Source organism: Penicillium soppii, assembly GCF_028829465.1.
Source record: "Penicillium soppii strain IBT 18220 chromosome Unknown utg000006l, whole genome shotgun sequence".
In the NCBI taxonomy this organism is placed as follows: domain Eukaryota; kingdom Fungi; phylum Ascomycota; class Eurotiomycetes; order Eurotiales; family Aspergillaceae; genus Penicillium; species Penicillium soppii.
The window spans coordinates 4118360-4144676 of record NW_026643236.1 but is presented as its reverse complement, the minus strand read 5'-3'; the positions used below and the strand labels follow the sequence as shown (position 1 = coordinate 4144676).

General features: G+C 48.4%; 11 protein-coding genes across 11 annotated transcripts; 7 read left to right on the top strand and 4 right to left on the bottom strand.

The window, feature by feature from the left end:
- Window positions 1-501: 501 nt before the first annotated feature.
- N7529_008952 (uncharacterized protein) lies at window positions 502-3281 on the bottom strand (the record flags this gene model as incomplete). The annotated part of the gene is made up of 2 exons (XM_057244479.1): window positions 502-3028; window positions 3079-3281. 2 exons carry the CDS (start codon window positions 3279-3281, stop codon window positions 502-504), a joined length of 2730 nt encoding a protein of 909 aa, XP_057096017.1.
- A 578-nt stretch (window positions 3282-3859) lies between these two features.
- On the top strand, window positions 3860-7043 carry N7529_008951 (uncharacterized protein; the record flags this gene model as incomplete). The annotated part of the gene is made up of 2 exons (XM_057244478.1): window positions 3860-3941; window positions 4054-7043. 2 exons carry the CDS (start codon window positions 3860-3862, stop codon window positions 7041-7043), a joined length of 3072 nt encoding a protein of 1023 aa, XP_057096016.1.
- A 263-nt stretch (window positions 7044-7306) lies between these two features.
- On the top strand, window positions 7307-8302 carry N7529_008950 (putative mitochondrial methylglutaconyl-CoA hydratase (Auh); the record flags this gene model as incomplete). The annotated part of the gene is made up of 2 exons (XM_057244477.1): window positions 7307-7671; window positions 7732-8302. 2 exons carry the CDS (start codon window positions 7307-7309, stop codon window positions 8300-8302), a joined length of 936 nt encoding a protein of 311 aa, XP_057096015.1.
- A 1009-nt stretch (window positions 8303-9311) lies between these two features.
- N7529_008949 (esterase/lipase family protein) lies at window positions 9312-10497 on the top strand (the record flags this gene model as incomplete). The annotated part of the gene is made up of 3 exons (XM_057244476.1): window positions 9312-9623; window positions 9679-10309; window positions 10367-10497. 3 exons carry the CDS (start codon window positions 9312-9314, stop codon window positions 10495-10497), a joined length of 1074 nt encoding a protein of 357 aa, XP_057096014.1.
- A 368-nt stretch (window positions 10498-10865) lies between these two features.
- On the top strand, window positions 10866-14249 carry N7529_008948 (uncharacterized protein; the record flags this gene model as incomplete). The annotated part of the gene is made up of 1 exon (XM_057244475.1): window positions 10866-14249. One exon carries the CDS (start codon window positions 10866-10868, stop codon window positions 14247-14249), a length of 3384 nt encoding a protein of 1127 aa, XP_057096013.1.
- A 454-nt stretch (window positions 14250-14703) lies between these two features.
- N7529_008947 (nucleobase cation symporter-1 family protein) lies at window positions 14704-16701 on the bottom strand (the record flags this gene model as incomplete). The annotated part of the gene is made up of 6 exons (XM_057244474.1): window positions 14704-15254; window positions 15328-15398; window positions 15451-15593; window positions 15646-16021; window positions 16078-16182; window positions 16262-16701. 6 exons carry the CDS (start codon window positions 16699-16701, stop codon window positions 14704-14706), a joined length of 1686 nt encoding a protein of 561 aa, XP_057096012.1.
- Window positions 16702-17196: 495 nt separating this feature from the next.
- Window positions 17197-18411, top strand: N7529_008946 (isopenicillin N synthase family dioxygenase; the record flags this gene model as incomplete). Its single annotated transcript, XM_057244473.1, has 3 exons — window positions 17197-17575; window positions 17630-18306; window positions 18361-18411. 3 exons carry the CDS (start codon window positions 17197-17199, stop codon window positions 18409-18411), a joined length of 1107 nt encoding a protein of 368 aa, XP_057096011.1.
- A 90-nt stretch (window positions 18412-18501) lies between these two features.
- N7529_008945 (transcriptional regulator family TF) lies at window positions 18502-20163 on the bottom strand (the record flags this gene model as incomplete). Its single annotated transcript, XM_057244472.1, has 3 exons — window positions 18502-19043; window positions 19094-19311; window positions 19382-20163. 3 exons carry the CDS (start codon window positions 20161-20163, stop codon window positions 18502-18504), a joined length of 1542 nt encoding a protein of 513 aa, XP_057096010.1.
- An 802-nt stretch (window positions 20164-20965) lies between these two features.
- Window positions 20966-21427, bottom strand: N7529_008944 (uncharacterized protein; the record flags this gene model as incomplete). Its single annotated transcript, XM_057244471.1, has 2 exons — window positions 20966-20977; window positions 21029-21427. 2 exons carry the CDS (start codon window positions 21425-21427, stop codon window positions 20966-20968), a joined length of 411 nt encoding a protein of 136 aa, XP_057096009.1.
- A 2034-nt stretch (window positions 21428-23461) lies between these two features.
- N7529_008943 (uncharacterized protein) lies at window positions 23462-24505 on the top strand (the record flags this gene model as incomplete). Its single annotated transcript, XM_057244470.1, has 1 exon — window positions 23462-24505. One exon carries the CDS (start codon window positions 23462-23464, stop codon window positions 24503-24505), a length of 1044 nt encoding a protein of 347 aa, XP_057096008.1.
- Window positions 24506-24614: 109 nt separating this feature from the next.
- Window positions 24615-26021, top strand: N7529_008942 (uncharacterized protein; the record flags this gene model as incomplete). Its single annotated transcript, XM_057244469.1, has 1 exon — window positions 24615-26021. One exon carries the CDS (start codon window positions 24615-24617, stop codon window positions 26019-26021), a length of 1407 nt encoding a protein of 468 aa, XP_057096007.1.
- Window positions 26022-26317: the final 296 nt, after the last annotated feature.

Genomic DNA, 26317 nt, shown 5'->3' with positions numbered 1-26317 from the left:
CTGTTCTTTTATTCTTGTTTTGCAAGGGAATTCTGTGATTGTAACCACAATTGCAGGCTGTACCTCCCTTGACAGATGAAAATCTCGGGATAAGAAAGAGGCCTTCATGTCTTGTGGTGATCGGTCGAGTACTTCAAACAACACAGATGGATGGATGCCTCGGCAGTGGCATGGATTATGGGCATTGGGAAAGGCTGACAAGGAGGTGTTAATGGGATTTTCATTCCACTATGTACTATTTATGAGATATGATTCTAGATTAGCTTCCAAGCTGGTTTCCATTACTTGCTAAGTCCAAAATTTCTAAATCAATAAATCCACAAAGTGTGTAAACATGCAGTATAATTTGTATTGCACCGAAGCAAGAACATAAGCAACTGTCTAGAGAATAACGAGTTGTATTGCAACGGCAGCCTGGACCGTCCAGGTCAACCTGTCATAAGAAACCATCCGCGCCAATCGCTCGAGTTAGGCCATAATACACCACCAAGTTAAGTAAAATCATACAAAACCACAGGAAACGAGGTTCATTAACAACACATTTGGGGAAAAGAAGAAATTGGAAACATAGATCATTTCCAACACTTGGAATTTGAAACGGAGAATAAAAACAAATGCAACTCCCAAAAGAGCAGAAGGCTGGTTCCGCGTATTCGTCTGAATAATTGTGGACTTTTGAAACACCGCCTGCACGTGCTGAGACAAGAAAAAACAGAAGAGAGTATCACGTTGAAAGAGGTGTGCCGTTCTGCTTGCTTCCTGGGGTCGTACTGCCCTCTTGGGAGGCACGGGCATCCAAACCTTGGGGCTGGGGGTCGAAGGGCTGTGACGGGTCTGGCGAGCCGCTAATTGTGCCTTATTGCGGTCCATCAGCGCAGCTTGTTCCGCGGCACTGCGAGAGTATGTGGCTGCAGCGGCGGAATTTACGTAGCCACCTTGCGTAGGTGTTTGATTCGCAAACGGAGGTCGCTGAGACGAGTTCGCAGTTGCGGTCGCGTAGGGGGTGCGGCCCTGCGGTGTGGCATTAAAAGCGGTTGGCTGACCTGGTCGCGGAGTGTAGGGCTGAGGGGATGCTTGGGCAGATGCTTGTCCTTGCTGCCCACCAGGGAGATATCCGTTGGAGGCCGGACGCTGGTATGGGAGTGCCTGGCTTCCTTGGCTATATGGTGGGTTATTTTGCGAGTACTGAGGGGTGTTGCTTGGACGTTGACTGGGCGTGCTTGGTGGTCGACCCGCACCATAAGCATGTGTGTATGTAGCTGGCACTGAAGGTTGGCGCGCGTGTTGTGGCGTAACCTGGAACCCGGGCTGGGATTGTGAGACTCGGGCGTTGGCAGCGAAGACACGTTGATTGTAGCCACTGTGAGATCCTGGGAAGGTCGGTCGTGAGCTAGAGGGCGTTGAAGTCCGACCCGCGGCATTGGCTGCTGCGATCAATGCTGCGGCCCGTTCTTGAGATAAAGTGAAGTCGTCCTTTTCCATGGTACCGTTATAGTCTGGGGTATCGACCAAAATCTTTTGGCTGATGTTCAAATCAGCAAGTTGGTGGCCGTCCAGTTTAGCAACAGCATAAGGTGGTAGGTTGCTAATGATTGCCACAAGACTTGACTTGAGGGTCTCATAAACACTAAACTCTGCATCGGATGGTGTGTTTGAATCACCCAAGTCAAGGGCAGGAGTTTCATTTGACTCAGGGCCTTGTTGGCCAGTCGGGGGGGAATTAGAAGGAGGGTTGAGGTTCCGGAGACGTTGATAGGAGCTGAGAGTGTCGAGCAGTTCAGAGATATCGCGAAGCATGTCCTGGACGTCTTTTGTTTCTGGATCAACGTCGCCGTTCGCGTCGGGCTCTGCAATATTCATGGCAAAGTCTTCGGACTTGAAAGACGCAACCATTTCATCCAAAATACTTTCATCAAGTTCGCCAATATTGCCAGGTTGAGCAATTATGGAAGTGTCTTCATCGCCTTCGCCTTCGTATGGTACCGACAGCAAAGTGCTCACGCGGTCCGCCCCCCGTTGGCCCCACCAGACCATATCCTTTGAAGCGAGCTGAACAATTGCCCCAGAGCTATCATGAGAAGGTGCAAATGAAGAGAAAACGCCCTGGAAAGCGGAAGAGTCAGGGCCATTCCACAAAGCAGGATCCCCATGGATGTGAGAGATGTCCGGGTCTCCATGTTGCTTTTCCACACGGTCCCAGTAAGCTGGCGATGAAGTGACCCCGCCATACTGAAGCCACTGCGTAGATGGCAGGGGCGCAAGGCAATAGTTGCCACGCTCGCCCAAAAAGTTTTTGACATCGAAGATAGCATCGAATCGGTCCATCCACGTGGTCGCACTACCCCGGTGCGAACGTTTGCGGGGAGGTTCCAATTTCAACAATGTTTCACGTGGGGCAAACACATCCCCGAAAGTTCGCTTTGATGCTTTTACCGCGGCAGCAAGGTTATAAGGAACAACTTTAGTGGCTGTGATGCCGTTAGGCAGACCGGCCTCGCGCAATTCCTCTTGCACTTCAACGAACTTTTCAGGACCCGAATGGGATTGCAGTGGCACTTTGACCGATTTCTGGAGACTCGAAAATAGTTGCTTAGGATTCGATGAGTTGCCAAACAGTGTCAAAGCATGTTTGTCCTCTCGAGTGCAGACATTGGTTGCAAGAAGCTCTGCCGAAGAATCGGTGTCCTCCTCCAGTGTCTCGGTCTTGACCTCAGGCTGATTGACAAAATTTTGGCCAATCAAACCGTTCATGTGTTTTTTGAAAGCTGCGATCCGGTTGACTATCTCAGTTAAGGGGGCCCCGTCGACTTTTGCGCCATTGGACTGGGCTTGATTACGTTCAATAACGGCAGCTGATGCCCTTTCGATGTCGGAAAGAAACTCCTGCAAGGTATTGTATCTGTCCGAATTGACTCGTGTTCGTATGTTGGAAGTTTCCTGATCGCCGGAAACCTTTACGCGCTTTGTTCGAGGCTTGGTGGTTGAATTCGGGAAGGGGCAAGAGAGAAGCTGGAGTTCAAAGTCATGTCTACCAAATGTTAGGACAGCCCAAGGAATAAGTGTGGAAGCAAAGCTCACTTGAGTAAAAGTTCAATCAGATTGCGAAGAGTTTCATGGAGATTTGCTCGATCGCGCGACGCGGAGGCACTGGAGTCTGTGCTTGACTTGTCGTCTTGAGTGGATCGCTTTCGCTTTCCAGAAGCTGCAATTGCAGTAAGATCAGAATGATCACCGTTTGCGACAGACATCGGGGTTGTGTCTCCGCCCTCGTCAGCGCTCATGGTTGCGATGTTGCGCCGGGTCGAAACTTGACGGTACTTGAGTTGACGCGGTCCCCTCCAACGTAAATGGATAGGGCCCACAAACAAGAAGGTTTAGAACGAGGACCGAGAGGAGGCGACTTTGAAATAAAGATTTCCCTGTGAGATGATGCTGAGGGTGATGCTTGGTTCACGAAACAACGGAGGTCCAAGTTGTACTTGATGGAATCCTCAAGGACGATGGGTTGTTTAAGAGCGTAACAAAGAAAGGTAAAAAAATGCCTCCTCAATACCACAATAGAGAGGTGTGATATTGGGCTGAACGGAATTGTCAATAAAGTCCAAAGAATAAAGACAATGGACTATGTAGACAAATGGGATCTTGTTTTGTTAAGGAAACCAGGACTACAAGTCTTGACGGCTCTGAGCAGAATGCGCGCCATCCCGAAAAGCGCAACCCGTGACGATCCATCACGTGATCCAATTTTCTGCCAACTTCAACGCGAATTGTTTTTTTCCCGTCTTTCTTTTGGGTCAATTTCCGCAATAACTACTTGAGTTCTATTGAATGGGTCTGTGGCGTCCAGGCACTATTACCCATGACTACGTTCATGGATGTCATCAGTCCTCAATCATGCCCGAAGCCTTTCGGGAATACCGCGGCTGAGACCATGTCTGCTTGTTAGCAATCGTTTAGCCAAGGTAACCTCCCTTTCAATGCCTTTATTTCTTGGGCTTTATGCTGAATCTTACTCCGCTCTGTAGCATAATTCCAGTGGGACCAGGTTTTTAGTACACTATCCGCGCACTTGTTCTCTATCTGGCTTCCCAGCTAGTCGCCGTTCGTTTCAATCGTCTGCGCTGTTTGCGTCACCTCCAATCGATATTCAAACCCCGCAAGTCAATCACACAACCAATGAATCATCGGCCAGTGGCTCAATTGACGGATTTGCAACGATATCGCATGTCTTGGCGAAGGCGCATGGCTTAGATGGAAAGGCAAAGCCTGTTGAAACCACCCCCAAAATCAGAACCCCCAAAATCAGATTGAAACCGAACCCCGCCGAATATCTTTCCAAAGCTTTGCGAAATGGTGGACATGCCCTTGGATATGGACAAGCAGTTGGACTTGATCCTAACCATGCCCACCGAACTCACACTCAACCAAGGACAGTTGGTCGACCAAAAAAGCCGTCACTACCGGTTATACTTGGCGAGTATATCCGAGAGGTGGATCCCTTACTCTTGCATATCTCGCCTGCGCATTCAGATGATGATCTAAATATTGCTTTGAAGAATGTCTTCAGGGAAAAGAACCTTGAATATCTAACATCGCGTGGATATGCTCCCACCGATGTTGCTGCTTGGGCATGGATCATGAAGAGCCGGAATTCTCATAACGCGGCGGTGCGATTGTTCTTATTTGAAAGCGACAGAGCCAAATCAGGCACCAAGAGCCCGAGTATTCCGCCTTTCATTACGCTTCATCTTCTGCGGCAGCACAACATCGATGCACACGCCTTCCGTTTGCTCCTGATTCACTCTTTACATCTGATGAGCGGCCAGCCGCTTCCGAAATACGACAATCCTGCCGAGTTTATTGAAGATGACACCCAGCTGCTCCCAGTTGATTCCCACACCGAGCTGGATTCTGGAACTTGCATGATTCTGGCTGTTCGCTTAATCCGCCATGCGCGCCGCGTGTGGCCCCAAGCCCTCCTTACCATTGCACGTGCATTCGCCCACTTCTTCACTGCACCAAGGGCGAATGAGGCTGAGAGATCAACCCTAGAAGCACGACAAGATGATCGCGTCAAAACCAACAAGTTCAATGATTGTCTCTGGCTCCTTTCTCTGCCAGCCAAAATATCCCCCTATCGGTCAACTTCCATTCAACAGCAAGCTCAATTTGAGCTTCTCAGAGCTATGGCTACTCACAAGCCCGTCCTTCCTGTCACTAGACAAGGTTATCGTGCAATCATCGCAGTTCAATTAGCCCATAAAAAAACAACAGAGGAGCGACAGTCTGCTGAGTTGAAAGCCCCATCATGGCCCCCTTGGAAAGAAGAAAAACTTGGGATTGATTCTTTGCGCGGTAATGAAGGGATGTTCAGCCGTGCGATGCAAGTACTTTCACAAATGAAAGATGCTGGCTATTCCCATCGTCTTTGGGAGGAGATTTCCTCGATTTTGGCGGGCTGGGACACTGATCATAGCCCGACGGTACAGACAAGGGCTATAATGCGTCGTCCGCAGGCTTTGCCGGATACGCATACATCCAAACGACATCATCACGAAATATGGGTTGCCCGGATTCGTTCAACGAGGACTGTTCGCGAAGCCTGGGCGTGCTTTCTATCTTACCAGGATCATGGCCTCCCTCCCAAGGGAGCTGTCTACGCCGCAATGGCTGAAAAGCTGATATATCGAAGAAATGCAATTGAGTGTACCTTTAATCACACAAGCCACGCTCTTCCAGGTGATGGCCGTGAGGTTCATCCCGAACCGGCCTCTGCGCGTGATATTATTTATGTGCCTACAGAGCCACCTTCGTTGGATGAGTTCATTGACCAGATGCTCTCACAGGGGGTGCGGCCTTCAGGGAGATTTCTGGGTTTACTTCTTCAGTCGGCAACTTCTATGCATGCAGGGCTATACTATCTTCGACACAGTGGTCTAACGGATGCTCAGGTCGCGGCTTTGTCCACTGTGCGAGCTAACCCACGAAAATACCATAAAGTTGACATGGAAGCCTTTCAGACAGTGCCTGATCTGGTATTTGCTTCATTTATCAAATTTCTGTGTGCACATTCAAATATCGTCGGATCAGAGGTGGGAAGTCGGAATATCCTCACGGCTGATAGTTTCCCGGCTCTCGCAACTCATAGGCATTCGAGCGGACCCACTGTCGATCTTCTGACATACTTCGAAGAGAATCCAAGAGAGCATCACTATCCGCGAGCGTTATGGCATGCAATTCAACTGACAAAATTGAGGCGCATTCCTTACGCTCCAGCTTGGAAGCACATCTTGTCCTCTTTGACTCGTGAACGCCTGAACGGGGTCCATGGACCAAGAGGCCGAAGTCTTCTGCGCATTCTCGCATGGCATCAGACCCTCAAAGCTCTGAGCTGGATGCGCCAGCATAATGTTGAACTTGGCGAGGAAGGGTTTCAGACCCTCTGTGTGGCATTCACAAAAGCCATCGATGCCGCCTTCAGACATCCAGGCACTGCTGAACAAAGCTTTGTGTTGATTCATGCAGCTCGCAACCGTCGCCTCAAACCTAAAATCGAGGGCGGCCATGACGACTTTGAGCATTTCCTGCAGCATGCGCTTCACGTTCTGAAGCACCAGTTTGACCATCTCGTTCTTCCAGCCTCCAAAACATCCGAGCATGCGGAGCGGAGCGTTTTCGCCTCAAATGATACGTCTGATGCACAAATTAGTGTGCCTTCGATGCTTCATACACCTTCACCTGCTACGCTGCATGCATTTGTTCGCGCTTTGGGTTCCATCGGAGATGATGATGGGCTGTTACATGTACTGCAGTGGATGAGCCAGTCAGCTGATCTACTCAAAGAAGCTGCAGATGAACATTCAAATGGAGACAGGATGATGCGGCGGACCCTTGTGGCGATCAGGGTATTCTTGGAAAGACGACAACAACGAACAGTCGACAATCGGGTACCATCGGACATGGTGCAGGAGGCATACGACCTTGTCAGCCGGACAGGCTGGGACTGGCCAAGTGATGCGGAGGTTGAAGAATATTGCCAGTGATATTCATGTATAATATTGTATTTTTAGAGGACTTTTGTAAATGTAAATGATACCCCCAGTTCATACATCAAGTCCTACATTGTAGAGGTTCTATGAAGAGCCCTTGATTGTAGCTTCGGTAATCGTCGGCCCTGACCTCGGGAGCTTTCCCCACATCCGAACCCCGGCACTTCTTGCCCGAGAACTTTTCAGCTTCACCTCATCGTTATCTACCTACTACTGTTGAACATAAGTCTACCCAATCCTTGAATTGATATAACGCGATGGCAGCAATCATGTCATCGCGTCTCGTGCGCGTCTCCGCACCCCTCGCCCACCTCCGGATAAACGCGGTTCCAACTCGGGTCTTCATCTCTCGATACAGCACCAGCACAGAGGAAGACATCATTAAAACCCAGCAGGTTCCTGCCCCAGGCTCAGGACATGTGCGCGTTCTCCAGTTGAACCGACCTAAAGCACGCAACGCCATCTCGCGCGACCTGCTCGACAATTTGTCGAAGCAAGTGAACGCCATCGCCGCAGAAGGAGGCAATGGACCAACGCGGGCATTGGTTATCGCCAGTAATGCAGATGCAGCATTCTGTGCTGGCGCAGATCTGAAGGAACGTGCCAATATGACTATGGCCGAGTAAGTAATCTGTCTGCCGGGCTTAACTAGTACATCATAGCTAATCATTTTCCTCTTCAGAACCGAAGACTTCCTCCTCAAGCTCCGCGCTACGTTCAAAGATATCGCTTCTCTCCAAATCCCCACTATATCTGCCGTCTCATCTATGGCCCTAGGCGGCGGCCTCGAGCTCGCGCTATGCACTCATCTCCGCGTGTTCGGCTCATCCAGCGTCGTTGGCCTCCCCGAGACCCGCCTTGCAATAATTCCCGGGGCAGGTGGCACCTATCGACTGCCTTCTATCGTTGGAGTGAACCGCGCCCGGGATATGATTCTCACCGGCCGTCGGGTGACAGGTCCCGAGTCCTACTTCATCGGGCTTTGTGATAGACTTGTTGAAGTGTTGCCCGAGGAAGAAGCGCAGGAGGGTGTCGCACGTGAAAGAGTGTTGCGCGAGAGTATCAAGTTGGCACTGGATATCTGTGAAGGTGGTCCGATTGCTATTAAAATGGCGTTGCAGGCTGTCGATGCTCATGTCCTTGGTGAGCGCGCGGAGAATGCTGCATACGAGGGAGTTATTGAGACAGAGGATCGGTATGAGGCGCTGCGCGCTTTTGCCGAGAAGCGGAAGCCGGCGTTCCGTGGTAGGTAATATATCATTTCAAATGGGTAATGGGTGATCGACGCTATATTCAGTGACAAAGAATAAGGAAATACAATGTTTGTAACATCACGAATCTCTTCTTCAAAAAATGGAAATGCGTTTATATGAACTACATGTTTCGCAAAGTGTTTCGCTGTCTACTTGTGTGTTTGGAGATGTCATGTGGACTTTTTGATCATGCGTGATAAAAGCGGCAAAGCAACCTGGGAAGTTCAGGTGCATGATAAAACTACATAAACAAGCTTCTCATTGCAAATGATCCACTGTGCATAGTGTGTTATTGAATGTTGCCTGTTACCTGTTGCCTATTGCATCTAAACCTTAGAATGTCGATGTAGCGAATAGTCACACTGTAGATCTGGGTTATACATCAGGTCACAACTCTTGCATCAAATAGCATTCTCCTTGGTTGTTTACTTACTCACCGCCGTCAAGAGTCAGATTCGGATGATGCAGACCCAAAAAAAAAAGAAAAACCAGTCTCAATAGTTGGTCTCATATAGGCTAACCCTTGGGATTCATCTCCAAAGTTTCCCACGGTTGAGGTCCGTGACTCACTCATAGGCCACCATATTCGAACACCAGGGCAGAAACACATTTTTAAAGATCTGAGTGGCACGGTACCTGGGCAAGTTGCCGGATCTGACAGGGCTGTACAACCCCGGGTGAAGTTGGGCCCAATGAACTTGATTAGGACGCCGAATTTCACAGGCCACAGAATCGAGAATCTGCACACGGCCCGTCGCCGGATTACTCTGCCGATGAATAAACGCCATGGATCTACATTTGTAGATCAAAATAGCCCGGGTGACCTGGGTCAGGGGAACACTGCCCCAGGCTCTCAGTCACCCCCAGTCACCCCCGAGTCACCTGGATCATGCTTATAAAACCAAATCAGATGTGAGAAATGCTCTTTCTCTTTTACTCCCATCTTATATCTTCAGATAATGGCAAAATAAGCCCGAATTTGTGTGTTCATACATCTGTCCTACTTGCGATGACTGAACCCGGTCCCCCTCATATCAAGCAATTCGGCTTGACTCAGATCTATGCTCCACGCGATACACCTACAGTCGATATCGTTTTCGTTCATGGCCTAAACGGCCACCCTTACAACACTTGGACCAGCAAGTCCACTGGTTGCTTTTGGCCCGTCGATCTCTTGCCCGACATCCTTGCTGTACAACGCCCACGGATTCTCACTTATGGCTACAATGCCAATGTTACGGCGTTTACAGATGGAGTGTCGAGGGACACCATTGTGAGTCATGCTGAGACACTCGCATCAAGTCTCGCTGCCAATCGATATGTAAGTAGTCGCTTCATCTGTGATTGCGTCTAAAGACTAACAATGTCTTTCATAGCTGCGAAACTGCACCAATCGTCCTATCATTTTCATTTGCCACTCACTGGGAGGACTGGTTGTGAAGCGTGCCCTGATCTTCTCACGCAGTCTCTCGAATGAGAAGACGGAGCACCTACGCTCTGTCTACGTCTCTACCTTTGGAATTCTCTTCCTCGGCACCCCCCATAATGGGTCTGATATCGCAAAGTGGGGCCTTTTGCTGAACAATATTTGCAGTGCAGTGCTTCCAAAGAAGTTTATGGAAACTTCTCCGCAGCTCATCAAGACGCTAAGGACCAACAATGAGACACTACAACACATCAACAGTCTTTTCGTCGACATCATGGGCCGATTCCACATCTACTTCTTTCATGAGACCCGATCAACCGATGTACATGGTACACGAGAAGTGATCGTAGATGAGCACTCAGCAGCACCATACATGGAAGGAGTTGAAAGGATGGGAATTGAGGCCGATCACAGCCATATGTGCAAATTTGACGACGAGAATGCTGCAGGCTATGAGGCCGTGGCAGAAGCTATTCTTCGGTATTCCCGCCAGGCTCCTGTTGTGATCCTAGACCGCTGGGCAGAAGAGAAGAGCGTCCGGACCCAGGAGAAAAAGGCCAAGGCTAGGGAGATCTATGATGGTGAGAGCTGAGCTGCATTTTTCAACTTCTTTGAGACGATTGGACTGACTATTCTAGCACGGATAGAAGACCCAGCGAACCAAAGCATGCCCAATTTGAACAGAGCTGGTAGGAATTCACATCTTCTCCCAGCCCCGGATGCATCTGTCACGCTCAGGGACTACGAGATCGAGGAGCCTCCCGTTTGATGAATTTTTCTGGCGACTTCCCCTTTGCTTTCTGCTGTGATATGCGTGAACTAGCTGACATCTCACTCTACCGCGATTTTTTTTGGCTATGATCCTTTGCCCGCCCTGGTTGCTACCAAGGCGAGATCATTTATCTTTGGAAATCAAGTCCATTTGTTGGTGCACGCTGTTATTTTTCTGTACTTAGCTTGATAGTGTCGTCTCCGGGGTGGCTCCCATCTCATGTCTAAATAGCCGACATTCATTTGCTCAATCGAACATCGCTTTCCCTTTCAGTCACACCTGCTGACTTCTTCTTTATAGGCCAATCCGTACAAAGTTTACCGCGTGCTCCTGCATCAGAGGGCCGCAGTTCTCCAGTTTCAGATATGGGAAACAGTGGAATTCTCCAACTCTCCCATTATTCTCACAGTGATAAGAAACCACTTTTTGTCGCACCCCCTGGCTTTCATCCGAATGCTACGTTTTTTGGCATGCAAAAAGAGCTTGAGATACTACACAACCGCCTCTTCAAAGCCAAGGCACGTGCAAATCGGGCCATGGCTGTGTTGGTCTCTGGCGTTCCAGGCTCCGGAAAGACACATCTAGCACGGCAGTATGTGTTCACCCAACGTGACTGCTATCCAGGCGGAATCTTTTGGATTGATGCCAAGACTCGCGACGCCGCAGACAAATGCTTCTGGGAGATCGCAGTCGCCGCCACTTTAACCGATAACAAGGAGACTACGGTCACTGAGTATCAGCAGGCACCGACTTACGTGGCTGAAGTTCGTAAATGGCTTCAAAACCGCCAAGATTGGCTTTTAGTTTTTGACGGAGTTACCTTCGATAACGATTTCGACATCAACAGTTTCAAGGACTTTTTACCGTGGAACAAGCAGTGCAGCATCATATATACCTCAGTTGACACAACACTACGGAAAAAGCAGCGATTATACGAGCCGTACTGTTTGATGATTTCCCCATTGCATGTTGAGGATGCTTGCAAGCTTTTGTTCAAAGATCTTGGAATCACGCGACCTACCCACGAACAAATCGCAAAGGCAACTCGAATAGTTGAGCACTACGAGTGTCTTCCTTTGGCAATCCACGCAATTGGCCATCGTCTCAATGCGACGGGCAAACCAATCGAAAAATATCATGTAAAAACCCAAGTGACATACGAGAAGCTCGCAGAGCCATTTTTGAGCATCATGAATGATCTACTTCGCTTGAATCACAAACAGGCCCTTCACCTAATCAACCTCCTCTCATTTCTCGGACACCAGGTGCCAGTGGGCCTGCTGAACCTAGGACGGGGCATTATGGCTGCTCAGAATTTGGATATTCAGACCAGTGCCCAAAAGGGAGAGGATCCTGATCTCGATACCACACTTGGAATTCTCATCCACTATGGGTTGATTGAGAGAACCTCAGATGCAGGCGTCTTTCAGCAGAGGTCGTCCACTCAAAATTCCGATGGCGATGAGATGAACTTGGATACAAAGACTACCCCAGATCTCTCAGAATCTTTGACAGAAAGTAGTCAGGAAGAATTCTTCTCCAATTATCGACACAATTCAGCAGTTGACGTTATCAAGATCCATAGCGTGGTGCAAGGGTTCTGCCGTGATGAACTGCGAATCAGGGATGAGGAGCAAAAGGAGTCTATGAACAAGGACGATCCGGGGTTCTTCGACACTTGGTTGATTGTTGCCACTCGGTTTCTCATTCGGTCATATGAAGTAGCCAAAGAAAGGATGAAGAACTATCCGGATTGTGGTCTTGTTCGAGACTATCGAGAGTATGAAACCCATGCTTCCCGACTGGCGGAGCTTTTCCCAAAAAAGCATTCAATGAATCTTCATGCTTCAATCCTTCGAGAGACACGAGAAAACTTACGCTCATTGACCAAAAGCATAAGCCAGCAGATTGAGAATATATCCCCAACCTCATCCCTGCACTCCATTCGACACCAAAAGTCAGTGTTTGACCGGTCAAGCAGCTCTTCGTCCTCATATCGGGAGTCGTCTGCAGAAGGGGGTCTATCTCGACAATCTACTTTCAACTTCAGCGATATAGGGTCGGCACGGGCGGAATCCCCCGAACAGATGGCCGTGCCACCTCCTCGCTTCAGATTGGAGCTTTTCCCACCCCATATATTCAGAATGGCGGGGAACGAATCTGAAGAGGGCTATGAAACAGACGGAGAAGCAAAAAGTGGACTTCTAATCTCTCCGGCATTGTCGCAAATTAGCCAAACTACAGTCGAACCTAATCCGCCTCCTCTACCATCGAGCCCACCAGGTCTCTCTGCTCTGTCGGGGTGGCAAATAGTCAACCGACACCAGAAGCAAAATCCTCCCAAAGAGCGACAATCAAAGAGAAGAGGGAAGGGCGCCGAACAAGGCAACAGACGACTAAGAGATACTAGACCCGATACGCCATTGGTCGAAGTGTCTTCTATCCAAGGACATGGCTCATCAAGCCGCAAACCCTCTTTCGAAGAAGAAAGCGGCTCAATACTAGCCTCAGAGGCCGAAAGATTACTGGCTGCAGTGCGCCGATCTAGTAGATCTCAAGCATCATCCGAAGTTCCAGAACCTACAGTCATTTTGCCGATGAACCAAGAGATTCTTCCAACGTTGCCATCATATGCAAGTGTAGCTAGTCGACGCATATTAGAAGTCGAGTCTGCGTTCAAGCGCCCATCATCGGTTCCGGTGACTCGTACGCTAGATCACTCGAGCGGTCTGCAAATGAAGCCTTCTGTGGAATCTCTCGATGACCAGCCGGGCCATAATTTTGCCTCGCCTCTATCTCACGAGTTGAAATCTCACGAGTTACTCCTCGAACCTCTGAGTAGTTCAACTTACAGTGAGCCTGGAATTGAGTTCTCCGACCAACCAATGAGTGAGGTGGACTTTTATACGGCGCCTGGATCTTATGATTCTCGACGTGCTTCTCTCCCACAGCTTGAGACCCCACGAAGCTTGTCTGCAAGCGTTCCTGCTCTTATTTCATACCCTCCACCGCTACCATACGAAGAGGACATTTCGGTCACCCGTCCAAGACGCAGAAGATCAGCTCAACTTGTGTCAGGCTCTATAACACCCTCTCATCCATCTGCAATAATGCCTGGTGCATTACCGCTTCCATCCGATCTCAACATAGTAATGGGCTCTGCCCCAGAGCGGCCTCTATCAGTTCCGCTTTCCCGTGGCTCCTCTGGATTCTCTCATCAATCGTGGGCGACAGAGCCGGTACGGTATCCACCACGGTTCTCGCCTATTCCCAGTTTCACACAACCTCCGGAGGTTGTACCAAACACATTGACAAGCATGCAGCAAGAACAGCAACAACAACTTGCGGGGACCGGTGGTTGGACAAACGATCTATCTATAGCGGGCAGTGCCCTCCAGTCAGATCCGGCTTATCTCGTACCACCACCACGTGGACGTCTGAACTCGATGGACGAGCGACTGAACTTTATAGACCTGGGCTGGGACCCGGAATATGGCACTGCACAATATCTAAATACTGTCGGACATCGGGTTGATGTCCGGGATCCGCGCCAGAGGCTGCATGAATCTTCTCGGCTTCAGGCCCCACAGTATCAACTATATCATCCCAATTTGTCTGGCCCTTTGATTCAGCATGACGGTCATCTATATGCCCCCGCCCCCCCGTTGGAGGTATATAAGACCCGTCCGCGGAGTGGGAGCTCACCTTCACATGCAAATTACGCTGGGTTGGGTGTGCGATTTCCATGATGATAGTTTCGAAGGGTAATCTTTGCTATCATTCTCGTTGCTTTGTTGTGTTTTATCAGGGCATTTACATATACGGTCATTTTGTTGCATTCTTCATTTTGTATTCTTGCATCTTTTGCATTTGTGTTTGGATTGACTTAGGGGTTTTCTCACTTTCATGTTCAAGTGATACCAGAAAACGTGGCGTTTGATTATCTGGAGTTTTATGTCAATTGATCGACTTTTCATAGATTGTTATGGCGTCTAGGAAACTTCCATAAAGTAGGGTGTTTATGCTTCAACTTTTTTCCAAACCATAAATCTGGAGAGACCTAGATAAACGCTACTCATTATGCAGGATATTGCTGTCTTATCCAAGAATATTAATGTCCTATTTATTTTTAAAGTATCAATCATGCTCGCTTCCAAAATCGAGGATTTCCCTTCCAACAACCCCCATATATCGTTAACACCGTTAAAAATAACTCTTCTCTCCAGGAGCTGATTTAGTAACCGACAGGGCCCCTTTCTCAACAAGACCCGGGGTCACATCAATAGCATCAATAGTGAGATCATCAATCCCGGTCAGATCCTCGTCCTCCACGTAATCACTCGGCTCCATCCAACCACTGGCTTTCTCCATTCCAGGTGGAGCAGAAGCCAAACAAGTCAAATAGTAGACAACAAACGCGACAATCAAACCGGTAGGATAAGCAATGTAGTAAAATCGCTGGATGCCCTGGGGCGCCTTAACACCCATTTGATGGAGGAACCCATAGAAGTTCGGGGCGATAGCAATGACATAGGCAATAAATGCTCGAGGATTGAAGCCATGGAAGTATCTGTAGGGGGTTGGCTTTGAAACGTACAAAGCCGGGATATTGAGCAGTCCCCGGCGGATGAGATAGTAGTCGCATATGAGGATTCCGGTAATTGCCGATAAAAAGATTTGATAGGAAGAGAGAAACGTAATGAATATTGATGCAGTTGAAAGAAGGTACCAGGGGCAGATCGCGTAAGAGAGAACTGGATAGGGAAGTTGTTAGTTCAGAGCTCATGGACGGGAGATAATGCAAGTATAGGGTGGCATTTTTCGTACCTGCACAGATGAAGAAGCCCCGTTTGATGGATATGTATTTTGGTAGTAAAGCCGCGATATCGTTTCCCGCACTGCGTTATGTTAGTTATAGCTCTATCTAGTTCTGGGTAGAAAGACTCTTACGGAATTGAGTTCTCGAAAATGGCCGAGAAGACCGTCGAATAAACGAATGCAAGGGCGATAAAAGCACAGGCAGCTCGGTTGCCGTGAGTGTATCGCTCTCCTTCCATCAATTTGTCCAAGAAAGTCAAGGGATTCCAGATGAGCTAAAAGTCTTGTTAGATCGATATATCAGTGGTGAATATTGGTGAAACAAACCTCTCCAAATATGGCCTTGCTTGCCGATGCGATGAGATTTCCCAAAATAGCGACTAGGAAGTTAGATACCGGAAAACTAACGATTTGGCCGATGAGAACATCATTCGGCTTGGTAGCATAGCGCTGGAGATCAGAAGCATTGGATATAAAGGTTCCACAGCTTGCGAGACCCAAGAACAAGAACTTGAAGATGAGATAACTCTTTTCAGTACCCTGAATTTTCGAGGGTACATTAAGGGATTTCAAAGAGCCTCCAGCAAGAGACACAGTCCACCCCAGCATAGCAAAAGCCGCAGCAAAGTAGACAGCCACCTTGACATAGACCAGAGACTTCATTTTTGGTACGGGCACTATCAAGAATGCACAATTGATAAGCCTGAACAGACAGGTCAGCAATAGTCAAGCACACAGTTTGATCACTAGTAACTATACCAATATATGAAGAAGCACATCATTTGCGCTGAAGTCAAGGCCGATTTGGAACCCATCTTATCGGGGATATTCTCAATAGAAGGGAATATAGCATGGAGGAAGACACTAAAAGCAAAGGTAAATAAATGAGCTCAAAACATCTCCTTGCGCCGTAAGAGAAAACAGCATGAGGAATTGTACTTACTACAGGCACTGTGCGCCTTGGACCGAATTGACACCATTCCATACAATTGACATGGCTGCACGATTGAAAGTAGGCCACAGTGCTCCCCAGCTACCAAAGCTGGAGCGACAAAGAACAGGAAACGGGATACGATACATAGCACCAGCACGCCCATTCAGGGCCATCAAACAACCTGCAAGAATTTGTCCGCTGAAGGAACATCCGATCGCTTCCCACATAGTAAGCCCCATGGCCATTCCCGTGGAAGCAGTATACAAGTTGCTGACGTTTGCCGTCGCCGAGAACCAGAACATGATATAGGTGAGCTGGGACCATGTCCGATCCTTGATTGGTGTCGGTCGGATGGAGTCATTGTCAAGCATATCAACGGGGCGCGCGATACCATCTTGATGAGTTCTTTTCACGATTAATAGCTCATGGAGCCGAGATAGTTTGGACATTATATTGAGAAGGTTGGTGAGAATTATATAAGAATGCAGGTATTAGCCAATTGTGGTTGCTTAGTGGCAAATTTTCAAGTGAGTTTAGCAAAGGAAAAGGCGACGTTTATGTGAGCAGTGCCGGGTCGTGGTCTTTTAGGGCTATTATTTGACCTCGAGAGTTGGCCAATGGTCTGATAAGGCTCGTGTTAAAACGGTCCACTAACAACGTTCAAAACACCCATGACTTTCAAGAGAAGTGTGAATGCTATCTCCCCCGCAAAGATAGAAGTAAACAAATGGAGCCCGTGGACGGTCTATCGGCTTATCACAGCCAAGAATGTGGGCGTTTTGGGTACTTTGTCCGCTGATTCCCGTCTTTTTCTCCGACGGTTAGCGGTGGGATCGAAGATATCACCCAATCTGGAGTTTCTATTGCTCCATTGCGGGGGGAAATCACCCTAAATATATTTCCTATGCCTCGCATTAGTATTACTTCTATATCTCGCAAGGACCATGGCGACCGAAGTCGAGTATACCCATATTGAATTGCTCACCCTCAGCGGTCCAGATTTCCGTCGGGTATCAACTGCGCCCCCGCGTCCTCCTACCGATAATGAAATCCCGGTCATTGACTTATCTTCTATTGATGGAGATCTAGAAGCGAGGAAGATCATCGCATCCAAAATTAGGACAGCAGCCGAGAATACAGGCTTTTTTTACATCGAAAACCATGGGATCCCAGAAGAGCTTATTCAAAGAGCTTTGTCCCAAGCACAAGCCTTTTTCGCCCAATCCGATGAAGCAAAAGAGCTCGCATCGAGTAAGAGGTCAGCGGTCTCAGAAGGGTGGCATGGGCTTGGAACTACCCAAATTAATAAAACAGAGACACTAGGTGAACAGCCCCCACTAAACATGGCGTATTAACAAAAAGCTAACAGTTATCCAGATCGTAAAGAAACGTTCTCAATCCGCTACAATTCCAAAAACGATCCAACTATTTCTGACCCAGAAAAGGTTCTCGCCGACTCGGGCAGGCGATTCTCTGATATCGTCGAAATCAACTTTCCATGGAGCGGAACAAATCATCTCCCAGGATTCCGTGAAACAACAATTGAATTTTATCAGTCCCGCCTCGCGCTCGCACGTAAGATGATTCGCATCTTTGCTCTTTCGTTAGACATGCCGGAAGACTACTTTGATTCGGTTACCACAACCCCTGGTGCAGATGGGCTCTACGTCCACTATCCTGCCACGCCAGCCGATATGCTGAAGAAAAACAATGGAAATATCGATGTCGGCATTGGCTCACATACTGATATCCAGTGCATCACTCTGCTGTGGCAAGATATGTCTGGGGGATTGCAGGTTCTTTCTGCCAGTGATGAGTGGTTGGATGCTCGACCCATACCGGGAACCCTGGTGGTCAATATTGGAGATTTCTTGCAGCGTCTCTCAAATAATAGGTTTAAATCAACCGTGCATAGGGTTTATAACCGTCAGTCTACCTCCCGATACTCTATGCCCTTCTTCCTGGGGTTCAATCCGGATTCAGTCTGCAAGGTTGTGCCCTCGTGTGTCGACGAAGCGCACCCTGCGCTTTATGAACCTATCTCTTGTGGACAGGTAAATATATTCCTTTTTTATGCTTTTACTGCTCATTTCTAACTTCGTTATCAGTGGCACCGAAAAAGACTTGAGCTTGCTACAGTCAAAACCACCAACACATGAATGGAAAGCCGATAGTTTCGAACAAACTTGTATTAAATGTCTGCCATCAAACAAATACTATTGCCTCAGAATTTGGGATTTATATAGCTCTTAGAAGTGTTGCATAGACCCGTTCATTCCATCCCATTCAGCCGCAGGCATTGAATCAATAAAACGAAACGGTGCCCATTCTGCGACGGACAGTGGATATGAATAAAAGTTGTCATCAACATTGATCGACACAGTTGAATCCAAAAGATCCCTGGCTTTCTTTCGCACAACGTTCGTTGCCCAACTGAATACCCCCTCTATACTTCTAGGGATTCTGGCCTGTGTCCGAACATTCTCCATCAACGTATATGTTGCGTGCACGTCCGGTATACTTGAGCAATATTCTGCTAAAGTGACGCCCGCATATGCAGCAAGGAGGTAGTCGTATGTCGGTCTAACAAATGCAGTATTGGAGGAACCAAGCACGAGAATATCTTCCAGCACCAGTTTAGCATGCCGAATGACCGTTTCAGTCAATCTGTTTATGTGTCCACTGCGATTTGGCGAGTTCGGAGATATGGATTGATCCTGCTTTGCTAGCTCCCATCGAGACAAGATGAGAGAGGCGCAAGAATGGGCCCATCTCAGTATAGTGTTACCGTCTGTGTTTAGAATTTTAGTATCAACACGTTTACAGAACAAGCCTGCTTACCTGTGAGAAAGTTGCGTCCCCACCTGTTGACCATATCCCAGGCTTTGCTAACCGAGCTAACAGGTTGATAGATTGCTTCGTAGAGATTGATATAAAGCTTGAGCTCTGCTGCAATAAGATGGTCGAATGGCTCAAACCCAGGGTATTTGACAATTTCCGTCCACTGATGAAGACGCTCGCACCCAACCACAGATGGTCGACCTGTTCCAATGGCAAATCTTAGAAAATGTCAGCATTAATATTCGCATGAAGAGAACGCTTATCAGGTTGAGGCCAATGGATGCATACTTCAAGTGTACCAGCGATGCCTGTATCCACATTCTGCACATGTTGCGGCTTGTTTGATCATAAAACCCAGTGAGAGAGCTAAGCTCAGGTAGGGGAAAGCTTAGCATGCAATGAGTAATGGTTGTACTGCTCATCAGCCAGCTATCAATGTATCTACCACCAGGTATAAGAGGTCCAAAGCTCCAAGCGCTGAAGATCAGCATGGCGTGGATGGTAGAGAGATCGATAGGTGTATCTAAGGTCTTCTTCCCCAAGTGAGTTTTGACCAGTGCATGAAGCGTGGTATGGAGATCAGAGCGATTAAGACCCTCGGTTGCTCGAATGCCTGCTAGCAGACACATTGCGAAGAGCAGCGGATGATCTCGTTTGAGATCTGTCAGTGTCTCATGTGGAAAAGGATACCATGAAGCTATTTGCTCAAATCCATGTTGGAAAACCCCAGAAAAGTTTTGCGAGTCCACACCCATCTCGGTCATATGTCCCAAGAGCGAGTCGTTTTCTCCGATTGTCACGGGCTCCGTGATCAAACTCCCAACGTGACGGACAACTGTGATTGGCGCAGGCTGGACTTCAATCGTTGCTTTAGTATCTGTGTTTGGAGACACGACCATATCATGTTCACTATCATTGGTATCTTTCGCGGTGTTCGATTCATTGTTCCCTCCCGGAATATCAATTGTAGGCCTTTTTATTGCGGGCTGGGTGTCTCCGAGAAGGTGGGACTTAAGCAACTGCTTCATCTCAGAAATTGAAGCCTCAATGGCATCAAGCCTTGGATTCATCAGCTTGTTACCCGGGCCATTGTTTATACAAGGTGAGATAAGGATTACCTTTTTGAACAATGACAGTCAATATGCTGGCTGGAGATCCTCTCTTGTCTGCCAATCTGTGATTCATTCTGACTCGGAATGGCAGATGTGGCAGGGAGAGAACATTGAAGTCTATTTAGTGTCAGACATGTGCTAAAATGATGGAACTTTATTGAACTGCGCACCTCAGAGATATGCACCGAGCACATTGTTTTGACCCAGGAGGAACCTCACATCGGGTTTTCAAACGTCGGCATGGCTGGCATGATAATACTCGTCTCTTTGTCGGCATTATATAGAGCGTGGAATTTCCCGTGGTGATAATGTGAAGTCAACATGGACTTGATGTTCTCCGCTGCTTATCTGGGGTTAACGGGGGCGCTAACTCGAATTCGGTTAGCCGATATTTTAGGGTTATCATCCGATAAGCCGGTTGGCTTGAACCTTGGCATGTGATTATGACCTTCAATTGCGTACTTCAAACGTGAGTGACTGCTACTGCGTACAAGTGTATCTAATAAGGAAAAAAGAAAAATAGGGATGGAAAAAATGTATATTTTGATTAAGTGACTGACATAGAGATAGCCTCTGTATTCACACGAGGGTATAGGGAAAACAGACAATTTCATCTGACAAAAACCCACACCAAGGCCACCAACATGATGAAGAAGAGCACAGAAACCAGGTCAGCCTTTTGTCATAAATGATAGCACCCTATATACGCTGATAAATTGGGATCTGGTGCTCTTTCTGTCCATTCGTTCCAATCTGAAACTTAAAGCCAGTTCTAATTAGATGTTAGTGATCGTGTAATCCATATGATAGAGAGTGTCCATACAGGAATAATGCCAGAAGCGGCACAGGCTTTGCTGACAATGTTACCAGCGGTAGCAAGAACACCTCCACGTCCGTACTTGGTGGCGACACCTTCAATACAGGTCCAGTAGGAACAGCCTGCCTTGCTGCCCTCGTGTCCGACGTTGAAACCGTCAAGGAATTGATCAACACACTGGTGCCATTCCTGGTACTCGGCCGGCGAGTACTTGTTCTGCTGCTGGGAAGGGGCGGAGTATCCACCACTGTACTGCTGCTGCTGGGGAGGGAAGGGCTGGTATTGCTGGGGCTGTTGACCGTATTGGTTCTGGCCCTGACCCTGGCCATATTGGTTCTGACCCTGGCCGTATTGAGCAGTCACAGCAGTGGCGAGCACAGCGAGAGTGGCGACAGAGAACTTCATTGCGGCGGATCTACCCTGACAATCAGTATTGAGTCATCGAAAGCTTCAATGGCTGAGCGTACAGAATTTATTGTTTTCGTTGGAACGTTGAAATGTTTGGAATGGCTTCTTGTTGATTGGAGCTGATCAAGTGAGATGAGGATGGAGATGGAAGATTAAATTGGGAAAGATCTAGGTATTTATAGGTTTCTTCGCTTCCTAAGTTGCCTCCTTCGCGTTACGTTGTCTTTTTGTTGAGAATCACACTAGGAAATCCTGCAGTTGATCTCACCAATATTGCAGCTATGCTGCGGGTGAAGCATGTCTCAGCTCGCCACTGCTTTCAATAGCCCCTAAATTGAATTTATTCTTACCAGCGGGGTAACAAAACATTCTTTCCATTGGTTCTCTATTGGGATATCCTCGTAGGCATCGGTAGGATGATCATACAAGTTGACCTTTGTTACCAATAGATTCAGTGAAGAGGGTCACTATTCATCATAAATCCCTCAAAGCCTACATGATACATGCCGAGCAGAGAAATTATGCCGTTCGTCGCAATGATCTGCCAGAATAATAAGAGCAATCAGTCAGCTCAAGGGCCCCTCACAGCCAGAGCTGCATACATAGCTCGCCAGCATCGGAGTCAGCTCGAGCATGACATCGAGTCGTTCTCTTGCTAAATTTGTTACAAACCAATCAAAAACTACTTTTATTCCATGCCAGATGATCGTGGTGTGGGCCCCAGATATTGAATATTGCACGCCGTCAAATGTACTACACCGCAATCTGACAAATGTTCTGATTATTGGACTTGTTCGAGAAAGATGGAAGGTCTTGCGAACATCATCTCTCGATATTCGCTAGCCGCTACAGTATCTTGTTCTCAACAGCTCAAGATCCTCCCTACTTGATTCCAACCTCAGAGCTAAGAGCCAAAGTTCGATGGTTCTCATATTTCTCAATTCAATTAACGGTGTACATGGGTTAAACGGTGAACGTCAATATGTGTCAACTCAAGCTGAAGCTGCTGCAGTGTGATGTCGCAAAGCCAGTGGTACGCATAAAATCAACCGAAATACATGCTAATATTACTCATACTTAGATATCGGTCTACGGTGGGTGCGAATCCTCGGATTAACTTCAATCAATGATCGCTGGGGGCTGAGCTGATTACCATGCAGATCTATCGATCAGATATGCAATGCCGGCATGTATTGTCTGGGGAAATTGCTCATGATTGGCTACTAGGGCCGGGAAACCCCACCTGGACTGGGCCGTCCCGTTACACAACACTCTTTCCTTTTTGGGAGCTTTTCTTTTTTATGAATTGCGTAGATCTTTTACCATGAGAATCCCACGTTGAAATTATATATTGTCTTTAAACATATCCACATATCAGATGGATCTAAGTATCTATATAGATTGTTTCAACCAGTGATATACTGCTATCTTTCACTACAATCATCTCGAACATGAACACGATCTCTATTTCTGTGGAGTCACTGAGACCCACCCCCTGCATGACCTGTGTGCTCCAAGCCTGCGTCTGCACAAGCATAATAAGGGCATGAATGAAGGGAAAAAAAGAAAAGAGTAAGGCAACGTTACACCAACCTCTAGAGCCGAGCTCGACCGAGTTCCCTTCTCTTTTGTTGATCGGCAAACATGCATAAAACCTGCAATGCTGGGGTAATCTAGCTGACGCCACTGCATCAGCTATGGTTCTTATGACCCATGAGGGATTTTGAATGGCATGGAATTGCCAATAATCCTTTTTTCTGTTTATTCTACTTCCCAATTGTCCTGTGCGTTTGGCCTAGATGCAACAGAGCATTTGTTGTATCCCTTCCCAGATCCAATAACTCCGTGGTAGACAACCTGCCGGGTACCTGTACGGCAAAAGGAGGTCGTTGTTGACATCACAAGACGACAGACCTTGGACACCAACCAAGGCCATTGTTGCAAAAGCAAAATAGAACGTGAATATAAGTACTTGGCTATATTACCCCACAATGAATTCTCTTACAGTCATTCAAATCTCTCTAGAGCATCATGAAGAAGATTCAGACCGCTCTCACTGTGTTATTTACCGTTTCTGTCTCTCATGCTCAGCTCATTACCCCTGGCCAAACTGCCCTCCGAAAGTATACCCTCGATGACATTGTGCCCACCACCGACCAGACTTCTGGGCATGTGAAATGTTGTCCCTCTGGCACAGAGTTTGATGGCCAAGGGTGTACGCTGGGTGCTCCCATCTGCCCTGATGGCAGCTCTCGCGTTGGAGACAAGTGTATCTTCCACACCACCCCATCTTGCGATAAGGGATATGAGCTGAAAAACGGCCTCTGTGTTACGACCAAGCCCCCTAATTGCGAGCGCGGAACTATCCCAAGTGGCGATCACTGTGTTCTTGAAGGGATTGCCAAGTGTGGGCCTGGATATCTTTTGCAAAACAACATTTGCGTATCCCAGAGCCCTCCTGTCTGTCCTGACGGTGAGCACTTCAACGGAAAGTCTTGTGCCTCGCTCATTGGACCTAAGTGTCCGGATGGAGCCAGACTCATGAATGGTGTCTGTATCGATGAAAAGCCCCCTGGATGTCCTAAGGATACTTTCTTCGATGTCACTGGCACACGATGCATATCTGAACAAGTTCCAGGCTGCCCGGACCAAGCTACTCCTCAAAACGGGCAATGTATCTCGGGCACTGGACCTCAGTGCCGTGATGGCAGTAAATTCAGCCCTAAGTCCCAATCATGTGTTATTGTTGACAAGCCCCAATGTCCACCCGATACTGAGTTGGTCGATAACAAATGTATCTACGATGGCCAGTTCCAGTGTGAGCCTGGTACAACACTTTCCACTGACAAAGCCGACGGTACTTCGCGCTGTTGCCCAGCTAACATGACCTGGGATGGAAAGCTTTGCTCTGCAAAGGTCATCGACGGCAAGTGTCCTGATGGAAGCCCTGCGATCAACAACCGCTGTGAGAAGCATTCCAACCCCCAGCCACACTGCCCACCGAATTTCAAGCTGGAAAAAACTCGCTGTGTTCTGCAAGATTCCCGCGCAATGCCCTCAAGATTCCTATCTTGACGGCAATCAATGCACTCTCGTGGCGAAGGCCGAATGCCCGCAAGGGACAGTCTTGGTCGGCGCCGACTGTGTGCTTCACGGACCTCCTTCCTGCCCCCCTCATACCAATATGGAAGGCAACAAATGCATTAGCTATGCTGAGCCAACTTGTGATGAAACGGCTAAATGGGATGGCAAGCAGTGTGTGGTCACAGGTCGCGCCGAGTGTCACGAGGGGATCCACAAGGGTGACGATTGCATCACTGCAAGCCAGCCAAAATGCAAGGAGGATGCCGGATTTGATGGCACTCGATGTGTATCGAAGACAACACCCCAGTGTCCCCAAGGGTCTGTGCCCAATGACGATGGATCGTGTCTTACTTCCACGGCTCCTCAATGTCCACCAAATACCAAGCTTCAGGGTGGAAACTGCGTCTACGGTACACCTAGCTGCGCTCCAACCCAGCGTTTTGCAAATGGGCGCTGTGAAAGTGTGGAAGGTCCCAAGTGCCCCGAAAACTTCCTCTGGAAGGGAGGAAAGTGCACTCGCATCGTTGAAGAGCATTGCGAGGAGGGATTTGTCCTCAAGGACGGTCATTGCATCTCCGGCGCCAAACCCGATTGTGGAGAATTTGGATTCAATGGCAAGGCATGCGTGAGCGGAAAGCCTTATTGCCCCGACGGAACCCACCTCGACGGAGAGAGCTGTATCTCAAACGTTGATCCCCAATGCCCCGAAGGATTCCAGTTCAACGGTAGTAAGTGCAGCGCTTACGAGGTCCCTCAATGCCCACCTGGCACCAAGCATGATAAGATCAACCAAGATTGTGTGTCCGTGGTGGAGCCTCGTTGTCCTCCTAAGCAAAAGTTTAATGGAAAACACTGTGCAATTGCCTCCGGTGAATGCATGGAATTCCAGTTCTGTCCCACAGAATCTTACGGAAAGGGTTGCCAACTTACCCCTGATGGAGTCGTATGCGATGGCTCCACATTCCACCAGCAACCAGATATTGGGACTGTCGGCCCGAACCCTGGAAAGACAGAGCACTTCAACACTGGAACCTCTGGTCAGATTCCTGACCAGACCATCCACCAGGGTACTGAGCATGAGCAGCCTGGTCGGCAGACAGAGGGGCAGCCGCAGCAACAGCAGGGCGACACTGGAGCCTGGCGTCAGCAGCCTGGTGGATACCAAACGGGATGGCAACCGCAGCAACAGCAGGGTGATACTGGAGCCTGGCGTCAGCAGCCTGGTGGCTACCAAACGGGATGGCAGCCGCAGCAACAGCAGGGTGACACCGGAGCCTGGCGTCAGCAGCCTGGTGGTTCCCAAACGGGATGGCAGCCGCGGCAACAGCAGGGTGACACCGGAGTCTGGCGTCAGCAGCCTGGTGGCTACCAAACGGGATGGCAGCCGCAGCAACAGCAGGGTGACACCGGTGCCTGGCGCCAACAGCTCAGTGGTTCCCAAACGAGATGGCAACCGCAGCAACAGCAGGGTAATGCTGGGGCCTGGCGGGCACAGCCAGGTCGTTGAGTTTGCACACGCAGCTTAGACTGACTTGATCGAACTGGTAGGGAAAAGGCAATTAAGTACCTCAGCATGCCAATGGATCAATTCCATCAAAGACCCTTGCGTCAAGTCAGCCACCCTAACATCTCAGTAGTTGTGGACTTTTGGAATGAGCCGCTGATCATCTGGGAGCTCCATCCAATGGTCGCATCCGTCTGCGAAATCTGTTCTCTTATGTCTGCTTACCGTTCGCAGTTGCGACAAAACACTGTCCTTAGAACCTATATGTATTTAGATTTAGTGTATCACTTGATACTTCA